The sequence below is a fragment of the Galleria mellonella genome, unplaced genomic scaffold (assembly GCF_026898425.1).
Source record: "Galleria mellonella isolate WM207_F2 unplaced genomic scaffold, CSIRO_AGI_GalMel_v1 utg35, whole genome shotgun sequence".
Classification (NCBI taxonomy): Eukaryota; Metazoa; Arthropoda; class Insecta; order Lepidoptera; family Pyralidae; genus Galleria; species Galleria mellonella.
The window spans coordinates 4,440,619-4,452,998 of NW_026442082.1; the positions used below are offsets into that span (position 1 = coordinate 4,440,619).

Consider the following 12,380-nt stretch of genomic DNA (forward strand, 5'->3'; position numbering starts at 1 on the left):
TATCTATCTATCTATGCACCTACTTCCACAATATAAAAGGTTCTTTAATTCTATAGAGATTTAGAGTCTTTAGAATGCACACATCAACGGCAGTCAGCAATTGCAGTGATGAGCAGAGATTTTCTTGTTTAAATAGTGAAAAATTGTCTTTGCTCAACCATGACAGATGAGAGATCAAATTCCTTAGCAATACTTAACATTGAATCAAACATATGTATTTTTTCTTTATTGCACAATAAAACTTTGTAGAAGTGACGAGTGTAATGCCATAATGCCTTTTCTATCAGTTACCATTACGTAAAACAGAAAGCGTAAAAAGGGCAGTGGTGGTGAAAAAATATGTGACATAATTATTGTAACATACTAAACTAATTATATACAATACATAAGAAATACATATATAGTACATAAAAACTTTATATATATATATATATATATATATATACTTATATATATATATATATATATATATATATATATATATATATATATATATATATATATATATATATATATTAAAATAATGATAAGTATTATGAGATAATAACTACTGATTAATTTGTAGATAGAGTTAATCTTGTTGACTTAACAAATAATTGCAGTGTTCTTTTAAAAATAGGCCTACTGTGGCGGTCTATAGGGATTTTATTCCAATGGCTGATAGATTGTTACTATCTTTAAACTATAACGATTTTATTGACAATTTTGCAAAATAAAAATGTAGAAGAAGAAACTTGTAATTTTTTCCAACATTTGTCATTGAATGTGATTAGTATAAATTTTTAAATAAATAATTAATTATTAAAGTAACCATAGTTCTCCATCTTCCGCCGGTATCATCCTAAAGACTAAGTAATAGCCTAAAATCATTAAATAGGCACACTAATCAAAATTACCTACTACAAAAGGTTACTATTTTAAATACCTGCCATATTACGAGAAAATTCCTCACTTCCTCTAATATTACATCTTCCTTCTCTGAAACCTCTCCCACATTTTCGTTAAAGTCCGTGTGGGTGATTAAATCCCCTTCCATAAGAAGGAGAGAAAAACTTTTCTAACTTTATTTCTGAAAGTATTACATTTTTTTTTCGTGTTAACACTACAAAGTCTAATCTACATTTCCAGCTTGTCCTTCGACATAGGCCTTCTCAGTGTTTTTTTTTATACAACTTAGAATGGCAAACAAGCTGACGGCCCACCTGATGAAAAGTGGTAACCGTCGTCTATAGACATGAGCAGTATCATGGACATAACAGAGTATACTGTTTCGCCCATGATACCCCCATGCGTCGCCCTTCCTGAGGAATTTTCCTCCATTTTTCTCTATCTATCGTTAATCTGTACCACAACATTCCCGCAATTCTTTATATGTCATTCTCCTTTTTCTGGCTTCCCGTCTTTCTTGTCCCATATCTTGGATACCAGTCTATGATTCATTTTAGACAATTTTAAATATTTAATTTTTTTTCAGGCGGAAGTACGTCTGGTAGGCGATGAGGCACTCAATAGAGCTGTTGTGGGTGGTTTTGCATTCCATTCGCATAAAACAAACATTATTCTGCAAAATTACATAGACACTACTAGAAATGCAAGGTAAATCGATTTATGTTTACATTTTTTTTTTTATAAAATATACTATATATACTAATAATACAAAAACCTATGCTTTTTATACTTAAAAAAATTAATATCTTCTGTATCTAATTAAAACATAATGCAAGATGCAAAACATCAAAGCGGAAATATCGAATATTATAAATACATTAGCTGATCCGTACAACTTCGTCTGCAACGGAAGTTCACAAAAGAAATAAGTTTTTACCGTTTTTGCAAAAAAATTTTATTGATACTCTACTCCTATTGGTCGTAGCGTGATGTTATATAGCCTATAACCTCCTTCGATAAGTGTGCAACAATAATAATATTTTTCAATTAACATATTAAATTAATCCCTTCAATTCAACTCCTTTTTGTATGACTAATATTATATTTTATTATAAATTTTTGTTAATTTAATGTTAAAAGTTGTTAGTTAATCGAAGTTACTGTATGACAAATCTTTTTTTTTTATACAACTTAGAATGGCAAACAAGCTGACGGCCCATCTGATGGAAAAGTGGTAACCGTCGCCTATAGACATGAACAGTACCATGTACATAACAGAGTATATTGTTTCGCCCATGATACCCCCCATGCGTTGCCATTCCTGAGGACTCAGGTGTTATTCCTCTGTACCCAGTAAATTCACGCCATATCCCACCCTTCAAACCGAAACACAGCCATGCAAACACAACTGCTTCACGGTTGAAACACGAATGGCACAGAGGTACCCAAGCAATCTACTTTTGTACAAAGTCTTCCTCTATTTAAAAACGATTAATTATTTTTAGTTTTAATTATTTTTATAATATAATTTAACGTCTAAATCGGAATTAATGTTACGGGAACTACATACTTAGAAGCGACCAATACCGCGGGAAACGGCTGGTAAATAAATAAAACAAAGTTTTCAGCTTTATTATATATTTAATACATTCTTTTTAATTAAATGTTTTACCAGATGGATTCGATCAGCTTTAACCCGTATTTGTCTCGGCGACTCCTGGCTTCGTCCTGGCACTGGCAAGATACGATCACAAGCACAGACATTGATCCCGAAACTAAGCCAAATAGTGCAGCAGACAAGCGAAATTCAACTCATCGTGGAGGCATTAGAGAACAACTTATCTCGGATATTGACTGCATTGGCTGAGTACACAACTGATGAAGAGATGTCTGGTATGTTTTTTTTATTATAAAATATTGTGTATTTCTTTTTGTAATTCGTCAGAAAACGTTAACTGACTTGCTTTTATCCGTATCTGTCATATCTCACTAGTGCCCCGTCAGCATAATAATACCGATAGTGTAGGCCATAAATTAATCCATTAATCTACAATATTAATTCTAATACGAGAACGAAACAAGTTCCATTTTTAAATACGATACGATTTTAGATACGACAACTTTTATTCGAACGAGTTGAACTACAGATTCAAATTTAATTTTTTTATTACTTTATAAAACGAAATTGTTGCAAGGCGAATTATTTTATTTTCCAATTTTTTAAATTAAGAATTGCACATTACCCATATATGTTGGTTAACAATATCTCTTAACAATCTGCCTTATAACTAACTTTGCTTTCCAGATTTATCTAAGGCCCTGTTGTCCCACGTGGAATCAACGGAGCCTGCGGTGAGGCGCGGCGTGTCGTCGTGCGTAGCTTACCTCTGCTCGCATAGAGAACCTCTGCTTACCAACATTTTGGGGAGAGTATTTGGTAAGCTGTCAATTGGTTATCATTATTATATCCACTGTTAACTGTCCTGTATTGGACATAGGTTTACGCCATAAGGGGAGTTTTGCCAGTAATTGCCACGCTTGACAGGCGGGTTAACAACCGCTGTTAGGTTTTAGTGATGTTTTAAGAGGGACACTGCTGCCCATTCCTCGATCGTTTAGCCCCCTTAGCCGCCTCTTACGACACCCGTGGGAAAGGAAGGGGTGGCCCATTCTATGCCGGGACCATAAGGGATACTTAATGTCGTCATCGTTACATGAGCCCTTATTTGTCTACATAGGAAGGGATGGCCCTTTCTATGCCAGGAACACACTCTTATATGTATTTAGTAATAAAATAAATGTTTGTTTAACAGAGAAATTATGGCCGATGTCATCAGAGAGCACCACGATAATGGGCTGGTTTTGCGTTGTCAAAGCCATCTTCCAGATCAACGATATTTCGAAATTCAACGACAATGAGTTGTTCACAGTACAAGATTATTTAGAGGTTAGTTATTCAATATTTTTATTCTATATGGTGTACAGCACAATGGAGTATTTTAAACGATTCGCCCGCGCGGAAGTCCTACTCACGTTTTCATTACAACTAAAAAAACTAAACCTCTTTATGCTTAATTCTTGTTAGTTCAAAACATAATAAAATTTTTCAGGGTTTATAAAAATTATTGCTAGCATGGTTATACAGATAATCAGAATGTGGAGCATCTGATGTTCAAGTGCCCATTCCCATGGGAAAGTTAGAAATTTTAAAATGTATTTTGATAGTTGAATTGTATGCATTTCATTATTAGAATTTTTTCAAAATCGTTTTTGGGGAAAATAGCGACGTTATAGTGAATGAATTTTTATAGGACGGCTAGTGTTTTTGGAATTCTTGCTTACGCAAAAAAAAAAAAAACTCCCTGATTTTTGGGTAATTTCTGTGTAATACCCCAAACACTTATTTAACAAATGATTAATGTGAAATATTTATTTCAGTTATATCATCTGTGTATTCACTACATAGAACAATGTGCTGAACATAATATACAGAACTGTGTGATGGAGTGTCTCACAGTATTGCTGACTCACGCTACTGGAAACTTCAGGAGGGCATTACTGGATAAACACCCTCATATTATCTGTTTGGATGACAGGCAAAGCGATAAAGGTCATAAGAGGAATATCAGTAAGTCTTTTTTTATATGGGCAATTTTATTTCTGATATAACGATTTACCACCCATTTGCTTGCCATATCGGTTACATTTTGCTCTTTGGCTAATTACTGTATCAGTTGTAACCATGATATAAGATTGTACCACAAAAAAAAAAAAACCTCACTTGAAATGTGAAAATCAATTATTTTAATTTAAAAATTGAACTATTGAACAGATTTTCATAAAATTACTATACTATATATATATATATATATATATATATATATATATATATATATATATATATATATATATATATATATATATATATATTATAGTATACTATATATATATATATTATAGTATAATATATATATATATATATATAGTATACTGTTAGCGCGGGCGGGGTTGCCATTCTGTTGTCGTCCATAAAATAATCTTTCTAACATCTGTCATTATGCACGATTGCCGCGAAATTGGCTCTAATGCAGTTAAAAAATAACTCGAGTTCTTCTGTCAGGTTCAGTGAGCATCGTGTCAACACGTTACGTGCCCAGTCCATCGTCTGAGCCGCTGAATACTCTCGAGTTATCGTTCACTGGAGAATTGCAGCTCGGCAGTCTTTTGCAGCTCAACACGCCGAGTTTGAGCGTCGAAGACTTGAGCATACAGGTAATATGGTTTATTGACTATAAATTAATATACATCATTAAAGACAAGGTTCTTAGTGCTATTTTTTTCTTTAACTAAATACAAATTTCAAGGCAATACTTGCTATAATTTTTGGTCTTTTATAATAAGACTAGGTTTTACCCGCGGATTCGTCCACGTGACCGGCATATATTTCCTGGTCGGCATAAAAAGTAGCCTATATCCTCCTCCATCCCATAACTATGTACTGACCAAATTTCATTGTGATTGGTTAAATCATTAAGGCGCTAAAAAATAGGCCTTTATTCAGATATATACAAAGTAAATATCATTAGAATTACATTATTAATATATATTTTATTTATTATGCATATCATGGACTAGTCTATTTGCCACTATTGCCTATTTGGCATGGGCCTCATCCAAGCTCATATATATCTAAGGTAGACACTTTCATATAAAACTTCCTATATATTTCTATAAACTTCCTATATATATTTAGTTACCAGCTTTTACCCGAGACTTCGTCTATGTGACTGGTACTACGTGTACATAGTGACTTATGTCTTTCTCCACCTTTTATATCATGTGTATACTATAGTAATAAAGTAACAAACTCACTTTGATCTAATTAATTGTAGACCCCAGAATCGCCAGCAAGCGAGCCCGATGTCCAACTGCCAAACACAGAGGACCTGACCAAGGAAGTATCGGAGAAACTGCAGGAGTATGGGGAGTGTGATGATAAGGATTATGACCAGGTGGATCAGCCCCAGGATATTGGGTTCAAGGTATCATTTTTGGTTTTTTTTTTCATATTGTATAGTATTGAATTCCAGCAAAGGAATATTAAATGTTTATATAACTGAATGGATTAAACAAGCTTATTGTTATACCCATAGTCTATGGGTCATAATTATGTGGTATCTAAGCAAGCTATTTGATTTTGTGCAATTTATACAAATAATAATTAGTCGTAAGAGGCAATTAAGGTTATTTAATGGTCAATAGAAAGGCAGCAGCATCCCTGTTAAAATATATCAAAGCCTAACTGTGGCTACTTAGAGCGTAACTTCTGGCAAAACTCCCCAAAGGCCTATGTTCAGCAGTGGAAAGCTAACAGCTGATATGATGATCCCATTATGGGATAAGTCCGCCATTGTAAATTAAATCTTTTAATCTGTCCAATGTCAATTATGTTCAATAAAGTTTTTACATCACATTATAATGAAAAACATTTTTTAGGTATTACTTTTTGTTTGACTATTTTAACTTGGCTATTAGTTCCTAGTCAAATTTAATCTCCCTAGTTAAATATCTGTCGATAGAATATAAATATCTACTACAGAGAACAAATGATGTTTCTTTTTCAACAGAACGAAAATTGTTTTGAAAATATCTTAACATTGAGAACAATAACTCTATTGTAACTTTTTTTTTTTTATACAACTTAGAATGGCAAACAAGCTGACAGCCGACCTGATGGAAAGTGGTAACCGTCGCCTATAGACATGAGTAGTACCATGGACATAACAGAGTATACTGTTTCGCCCATGATACCCCCATGCGTTGCCATTCCTGAGGACTCAGGTGTTATTCCTCTGTACCCAGTAAATTCACGCCATATTCCACCCTTCAAACCGAAACACAGCCATGCAAACACAACTGCTTCACGGTTGAAATACGAATGGGACAGAGATATTCAAGCAAACGACTTTTGTACAAAGTCTCCCTCTGGTAATAACTGATTCAGTTCGATAGGCATTTATAGCCAATTGAAAGTACTTGAATGGAAATCGACAACATTTTATAATCAAGTATGAATTATTCTAACTCGTATACTGCCTCCCTGTGCAAGTCGCATACAAATCTATCAATAGTTGCTATTAAAAACGGTCGTTTCGTATCGAAAATTAATTTACAAAAACATCCCATAGATGGCGCTGCTATCAAATAAGAATACACGTCATGTTTTCATGAATCAAGTTAATTCCAACCATCACTATCATTAAGAATATATTTATGAAAATATTAATTTTCAGATAAACATTGGTTCCTCCACGGATGATGATGTCCCTCTAAGATATTGTTCGAGGCTCCTCGCTTCAAAGTATTTACTGACAGGCAACAAAGGAGAGCTCATACATGACAGGTATTAAAGATATTTTCTTATATTATCAAAATTACTGGTTTTGCCACAGTTGAAGTCTGTTTCTTTAATAGAATATGATCTTAAATTATTAATATCAGTGTAAGTATATCCTTTCAGATAAAAATAGTACATTACTGCAGCGGCCAGCAATTAAGGCATTGATGGACGAACGTGCAAATGTGGGCCGAGGCATAGCCGAGGCACACATACTTGAGTCCATTAATGCCTAGTTGTGGCCAAGGCTTGTATAGTACTTTTCTCAAACAATGCGCGGAAATCAAAAACATAATTTTACTATTTAAGTTCAATGACGAATAACGAACAATAATAATTTTTCACGCGCCATAATGTTCCATTGTTTTTATTTCAATAAACAGCTTTTTATTTGCAAGCCAGTTCGAAATTTAAATAAAACCTTTTATTAATTACCTCCTTGGTAGCCATGTTTCGAAGTAAGAGGTCATTCCATTTTTAAATTACAGGACAGATATGAGTTTATATAGTAAATTATCTGGCCGCAAAACACGACAGACATGGATTTTCATACAACTTTTGGCGGCCGCTGCCCGCTTGTATCTAGCCAGTACGGCAATTTTGATTTATCTCGAAGAAGATTGTCAAAATAATGCTCACATTTCCAAGCATGTTTGAGAAAAAATAATTTACCAAATCGTTTTAAAACTGACAGAGTTATGAAGTAACAAACATAAAATAAATATAACCGAATTGAGAATCACCTTCTATTCGAAGTCGGTTGATTACTTTGAAATGTTTTTAATTATACATTATTCATAAAAATTTGCATACCTACTGTTGAGGCAAATATTTTGTTTGTAGAGACGTACCATTTCTTTCACATATACGTTTCTGCTAATAGATTGAGGGATTGTTTGGGAAACAATATGTACTTGTTTTTTTTTATTATTGAATGAAAAGGGAATGGTAACCCCACCTGCGCTAACGTTATACGTTGGCGCAGTGAAGAGTGATCGATGAGGATGAAAACAGGCCAGTTAGCCCATCATAATGTATTCATCAGGAATTAATCATGATAGTTTCCAGGGGGAACCGCAAGAAGGTCGACCTGGTTGGGTATATTGCTAGCAATGGGATTCTCAGTCTCCATTACTAACAATCCCTTTCTCCCCTATGTACTTGTTTTAGGTCAGTGAGGGTATCTGTTAAAGCATCAGCTCTCAACTGTCTATCAGAGATCCTGCACCTGTACCCGCAGGCTATTACTATGTACCTGGACAAAGATGCAGACATGAAGAACCATAACATATCAGGTGAGCATTGTGTTTTTTTTTTTACAACACAGGGGGCAAACGAGCACGCGGCTTACTTGATGGTAAGTGGCTACCGCCCGTGATCACCCACAACACCAACGGCATTGCAGGTGTGCTGTCGGCCTTTTAAATAGGAATATGCTCTTTTCTTGAAGGTTATGTTGTCGTATCGGTTCGGAAATACTGCTGCTGGAAGTTGATTCCAAAGAATGGTTGTGCGTGGAAGTGCCTTGAAAAAAAAATTGCCTTTAGTTTGTGGCGGGTTATAATCGTTATTTATAATAAACCTTCCATAAACTAATATTTCATCCCAACCATCTGGACGTGTAGCGATCTTCCACCGTGCGTTTTTCAAGACACTTTCTTCCACCACCAGGTGGGATGTGGCAGTGAAATTACAGGGTATGGAGGCATAACATCTTCATCATATCAGCTTTTAACTGTCCACTGCTGAACGTAAGAATCTTCCTTGTGAGGGTTTGTCAGTATTTGCCACGCTTGGCAGACGGATTGACAAGTATTGTCAACAAACAATCAAATCTTTCCTCTTTATAATATTTTTATAGTTATTTATTTATTTAAACTTTATATGCACAGTAAAATTGTATGTACATTTGGTGGTCTTAACATAGGTTAGTGTTCCTTACCAGTCAATTATTGGGCAAATCGAGAAATAAGTTGGTGTTGCATTATTGAATAGAGGAAAAGTAAAGATATGATATTATTTAAAATACTTGTATTTTGTTCCACTGTATTTATAGCAAAAGTTTTTTTTTGTATTTGTACATGCGACACTGATGCATTTTTTAATACATCTAAGGATGACGTTTCGAAAAGCATTATGTAATATATTTTACGAGGTTTGTCCGGAAAGTACGTATAAAAGTTTTTTAAAAATTTTATTTTACAATTATTCAGGTCAATCACTTTTATCCCCTTCAAAGTACTCCCCTGTGACATAATGCACTTGTGCCAACGCCGTTTCCACTGTGAGAAGGCTCCTTGAAAGTCCTCTGGTTGTAGGTTTCTCAGCTGCCCCGTCGTAGCTTTTTTTATCTCATTTATGTCCCCCAAATGCCGCCCCCGAAGTACCAATTTGGTTTTTGGGAACAAGAAGAAGTCACACGGGGCCAAATCCGGCGAATGGGGGTGTTCGGTCACCGTAATGGAATTTTTACTCAAAAACTCACGGACAACAAGAGAGGTGTGGGCAGGGGCATTGTCGTGGTGAAGAATCCAACGCCCCTCTCGCGCCAATTCTGGACGAACTCGTGCCACACGATATTTTTATCGACGTAGAATTTTCCATCAACTTCTTGGAGGGACGAATTCTTGATGGACAATCCCCCGAACATCGTAAAAAACAATCAACATTGTCTCGGCCCTCTCTGAATCTTTTTAGCCACTTGTGGACGGTTGGTTCCTTCACAGCATCATCCCCATAAACTGTTCTGAGATCGGAAAAATTTGGTGTTGCATTCTTGCCGAGTTTCGAGAGAAAGTAAAGATTACGATGCTCTTCAACGGAAGCGGGCTCCATGCCGACGGGGTTTCGTTAAGAGGTAACTTTTTTTTTTTCGTACCGCACGGCGGTCAGACCAGAACTGAAGCATTGTTAGGGACATAAGGAAGGGGTCATCTACCTGGATGACTCCTCTTTCTCGCATTCCAGAACACTTTTATATACTTTCCGGACAGACCTTATTTATTTATTTATTCATTAGTACATATATGTGTACATGGCGGACTTAATGCTAAAAGCATTCTCTCCCAGTCAACCATAGGGAAGTGTCAGAATACACGAATGCGGTACTACTAATTATTAATATACATACATACTAATATTACATATATAAACGAATAAATATATATGAATAACAAATATACTTACACATATATGATATATACTATATTATACACGAATTTGGGAATAATATAAAGCACTTACTGTACAATTACAATATATCAATCATATATAGATAAATAATAAAAATAAATACAATAATGAAACATCATTCAATTTCAGGGTCATCAGAAGGCACTGATATGCACCAAGAGCATATAAACGACTTCATTCTAGAACGAAATGTTTGCTACCAAGACTCTTCAAGTGACTCCATGAGCCAAGACTTCCTAAACAGAAGTATGGACAGCCAACAAACGTCAAATTCTCAGCAAATGTCGAAAAAGGAGAGTAAATCTCTAGAAAAGTCGATAGACAGCGAGCAGAAAAGTTCAACTAAGGATGTGCCAAGCGCAATTCTAGATAGCAAATACGCTAAGAGCGATATGGCAATGAGTATCGATAGTACCAACCCTAATATGACTAACAGCAATTTTACAACTAATTCCAATCTGACCGGTAGTACTTGGTACCCAATGTCCAGTAGTGGGGATGTTCTATCGTCCAGTATAGATTTGGACATGAAATTTGATCACTTCGGTGAATCGCCGACTAATTTAGACAACTTGGATGCTTTAAAAGAATTAGAGAAGAAAGAGGACAGGCCGAAAAGACCACTCAGACGTACGGTAGCTAAAAAAGAAGATGAAAAAGACTTAAAAGTGGAGGAAGTAGTGGAGGTGGTAGAGAGGGACTTTGTTTTCCAACACATGTCGGATATTTTCGTGTTATTGGAGGGCCACAATGACCCCCAAATTAGAGGGTTAGTCCGGGTGTGTATTGGGAAGTATTTGAGTGCGGCATTGGACCTATCGCACGGTGATTATCATAGGTGGAGGAACTTCGCGGTGTTGCCCAAGGATGTGAGCAGTAATATCAGTACAGAGAAGCTGGTTGGCATTGTTCTAAAGGTAATATCTTGTAACAAAATTTAATTTAGAATTGGCAAAGATAAAGATCAATTTACAGAATAGACTTGGCCCCTTCAAAAATAGTATGAATTTTCCTATATGTCTTTGCGCGGAGCTGTAAGCTCCGCTTGCATTATTAAGTGGGTACCAGACAATTCTGGGGTGGGCATGGGATGATTTTCAATCGATAGGATAGGGTTTATTCCTTTGTTTCGTATTGACTTAGGAATTTGCCGTATATAATAAAATTGTAACTAGACAATGTCTGTACATGGGAGATATTAAAGAAAAAAATAATATGAGGGGTAATAATGATATTACTACTCCAATGTTTGTTTTGGTTCGAAGTTTCTTTTTTTAAAAAGGAAAATATGCTTTATTTTAGACTTTTCCATTGTTTACACATATTTTAAATACACAATTGGGATTTAATGCGATGAAAAATCTGTTGTGACCACGACGTGGTGCAATCCACGTCGAAAAGTCTGCAATAAAGAAGCAGGTATATAGGTATTATTTACCTGTAAAGGTTTTTCATTACATTAAGTCCCGATTGTATATTTAAAATATACCAGTTATTTTAAAGAGCTATATTTCTTTCAGGGCCTATCAGACGATATTCACTCCACGGTCAACCACACGCTCTCAGCCTTAACCAACATAGCGTCAGCTTTGTGTACAAGCACGCACTGGTTCCTACTGGTGGACGCGCTGAACTCGCTGGTTGCCGTCGAGAATAACGGTTACTGGTTGTGCAGGGTTAACCTTTGTAAGTTCTATGAGAAACTGCCTTATCAGAGGTATGTAGTTGTTTTTTTTTATATGATACTTGGAATAACAAACATGCTTATGGCTTACCCTATAGAAAGTGGTAAACATAGTCTATAACTGTGGACAGTACCATTGAGATTACGGAATGCATTTTAAATACCCATGGAACCTCTCATATGCTGCCATTCTCGAGGACTATGGTCTTATGTCTTCGT

The 12,380-nt window shown here is 35.4% G+C and overlaps 1 protein-coding gene across 1 annotated transcript in view; it reads left to right on the top strand.

The window, feature by feature from the left end:
- LOC113513239 (huntingtin) overlaps nt 1-12,380 on the top strand; it is a 54,804-nt gene that overhangs the window by 1,141 nt on the left and 41,283 nt on the right. Inside the window, exons 3-13 of the mRNA XM_052896812.1 lie at nt 1,475-1,596; nt 2,564-2,781; nt 3,194-3,325; nt 3,702-3,835; nt 4,327-4,516; nt 5,009-5,160; nt 5,781-5,930; nt 7,182-7,291; nt 8,456-8,580; nt 10,607-11,394; nt 11,998-12,194. Of these exons, the coding sequence (XP_052752772.1) occupies nt 1,475-1,596; nt 2,564-2,781; nt 3,194-3,325; nt 3,702-3,835; nt 4,327-4,516; nt 5,009-5,160; nt 5,781-5,930; nt 7,182-7,291; nt 8,456-8,580; nt 10,607-11,394; nt 11,998-12,194 (2,318 nt within the window). The remainder of the gene's footprint in view (nt 1-1,474; nt 1,597-2,563; nt 2,782-3,193; nt 3,326-3,701; nt 3,836-4,326; nt 4,517-5,008; nt 5,161-5,780; nt 5,931-7,181; nt 7,292-8,455; nt 8,581-10,606; nt 11,395-11,997; nt 12,195-12,380) is intronic.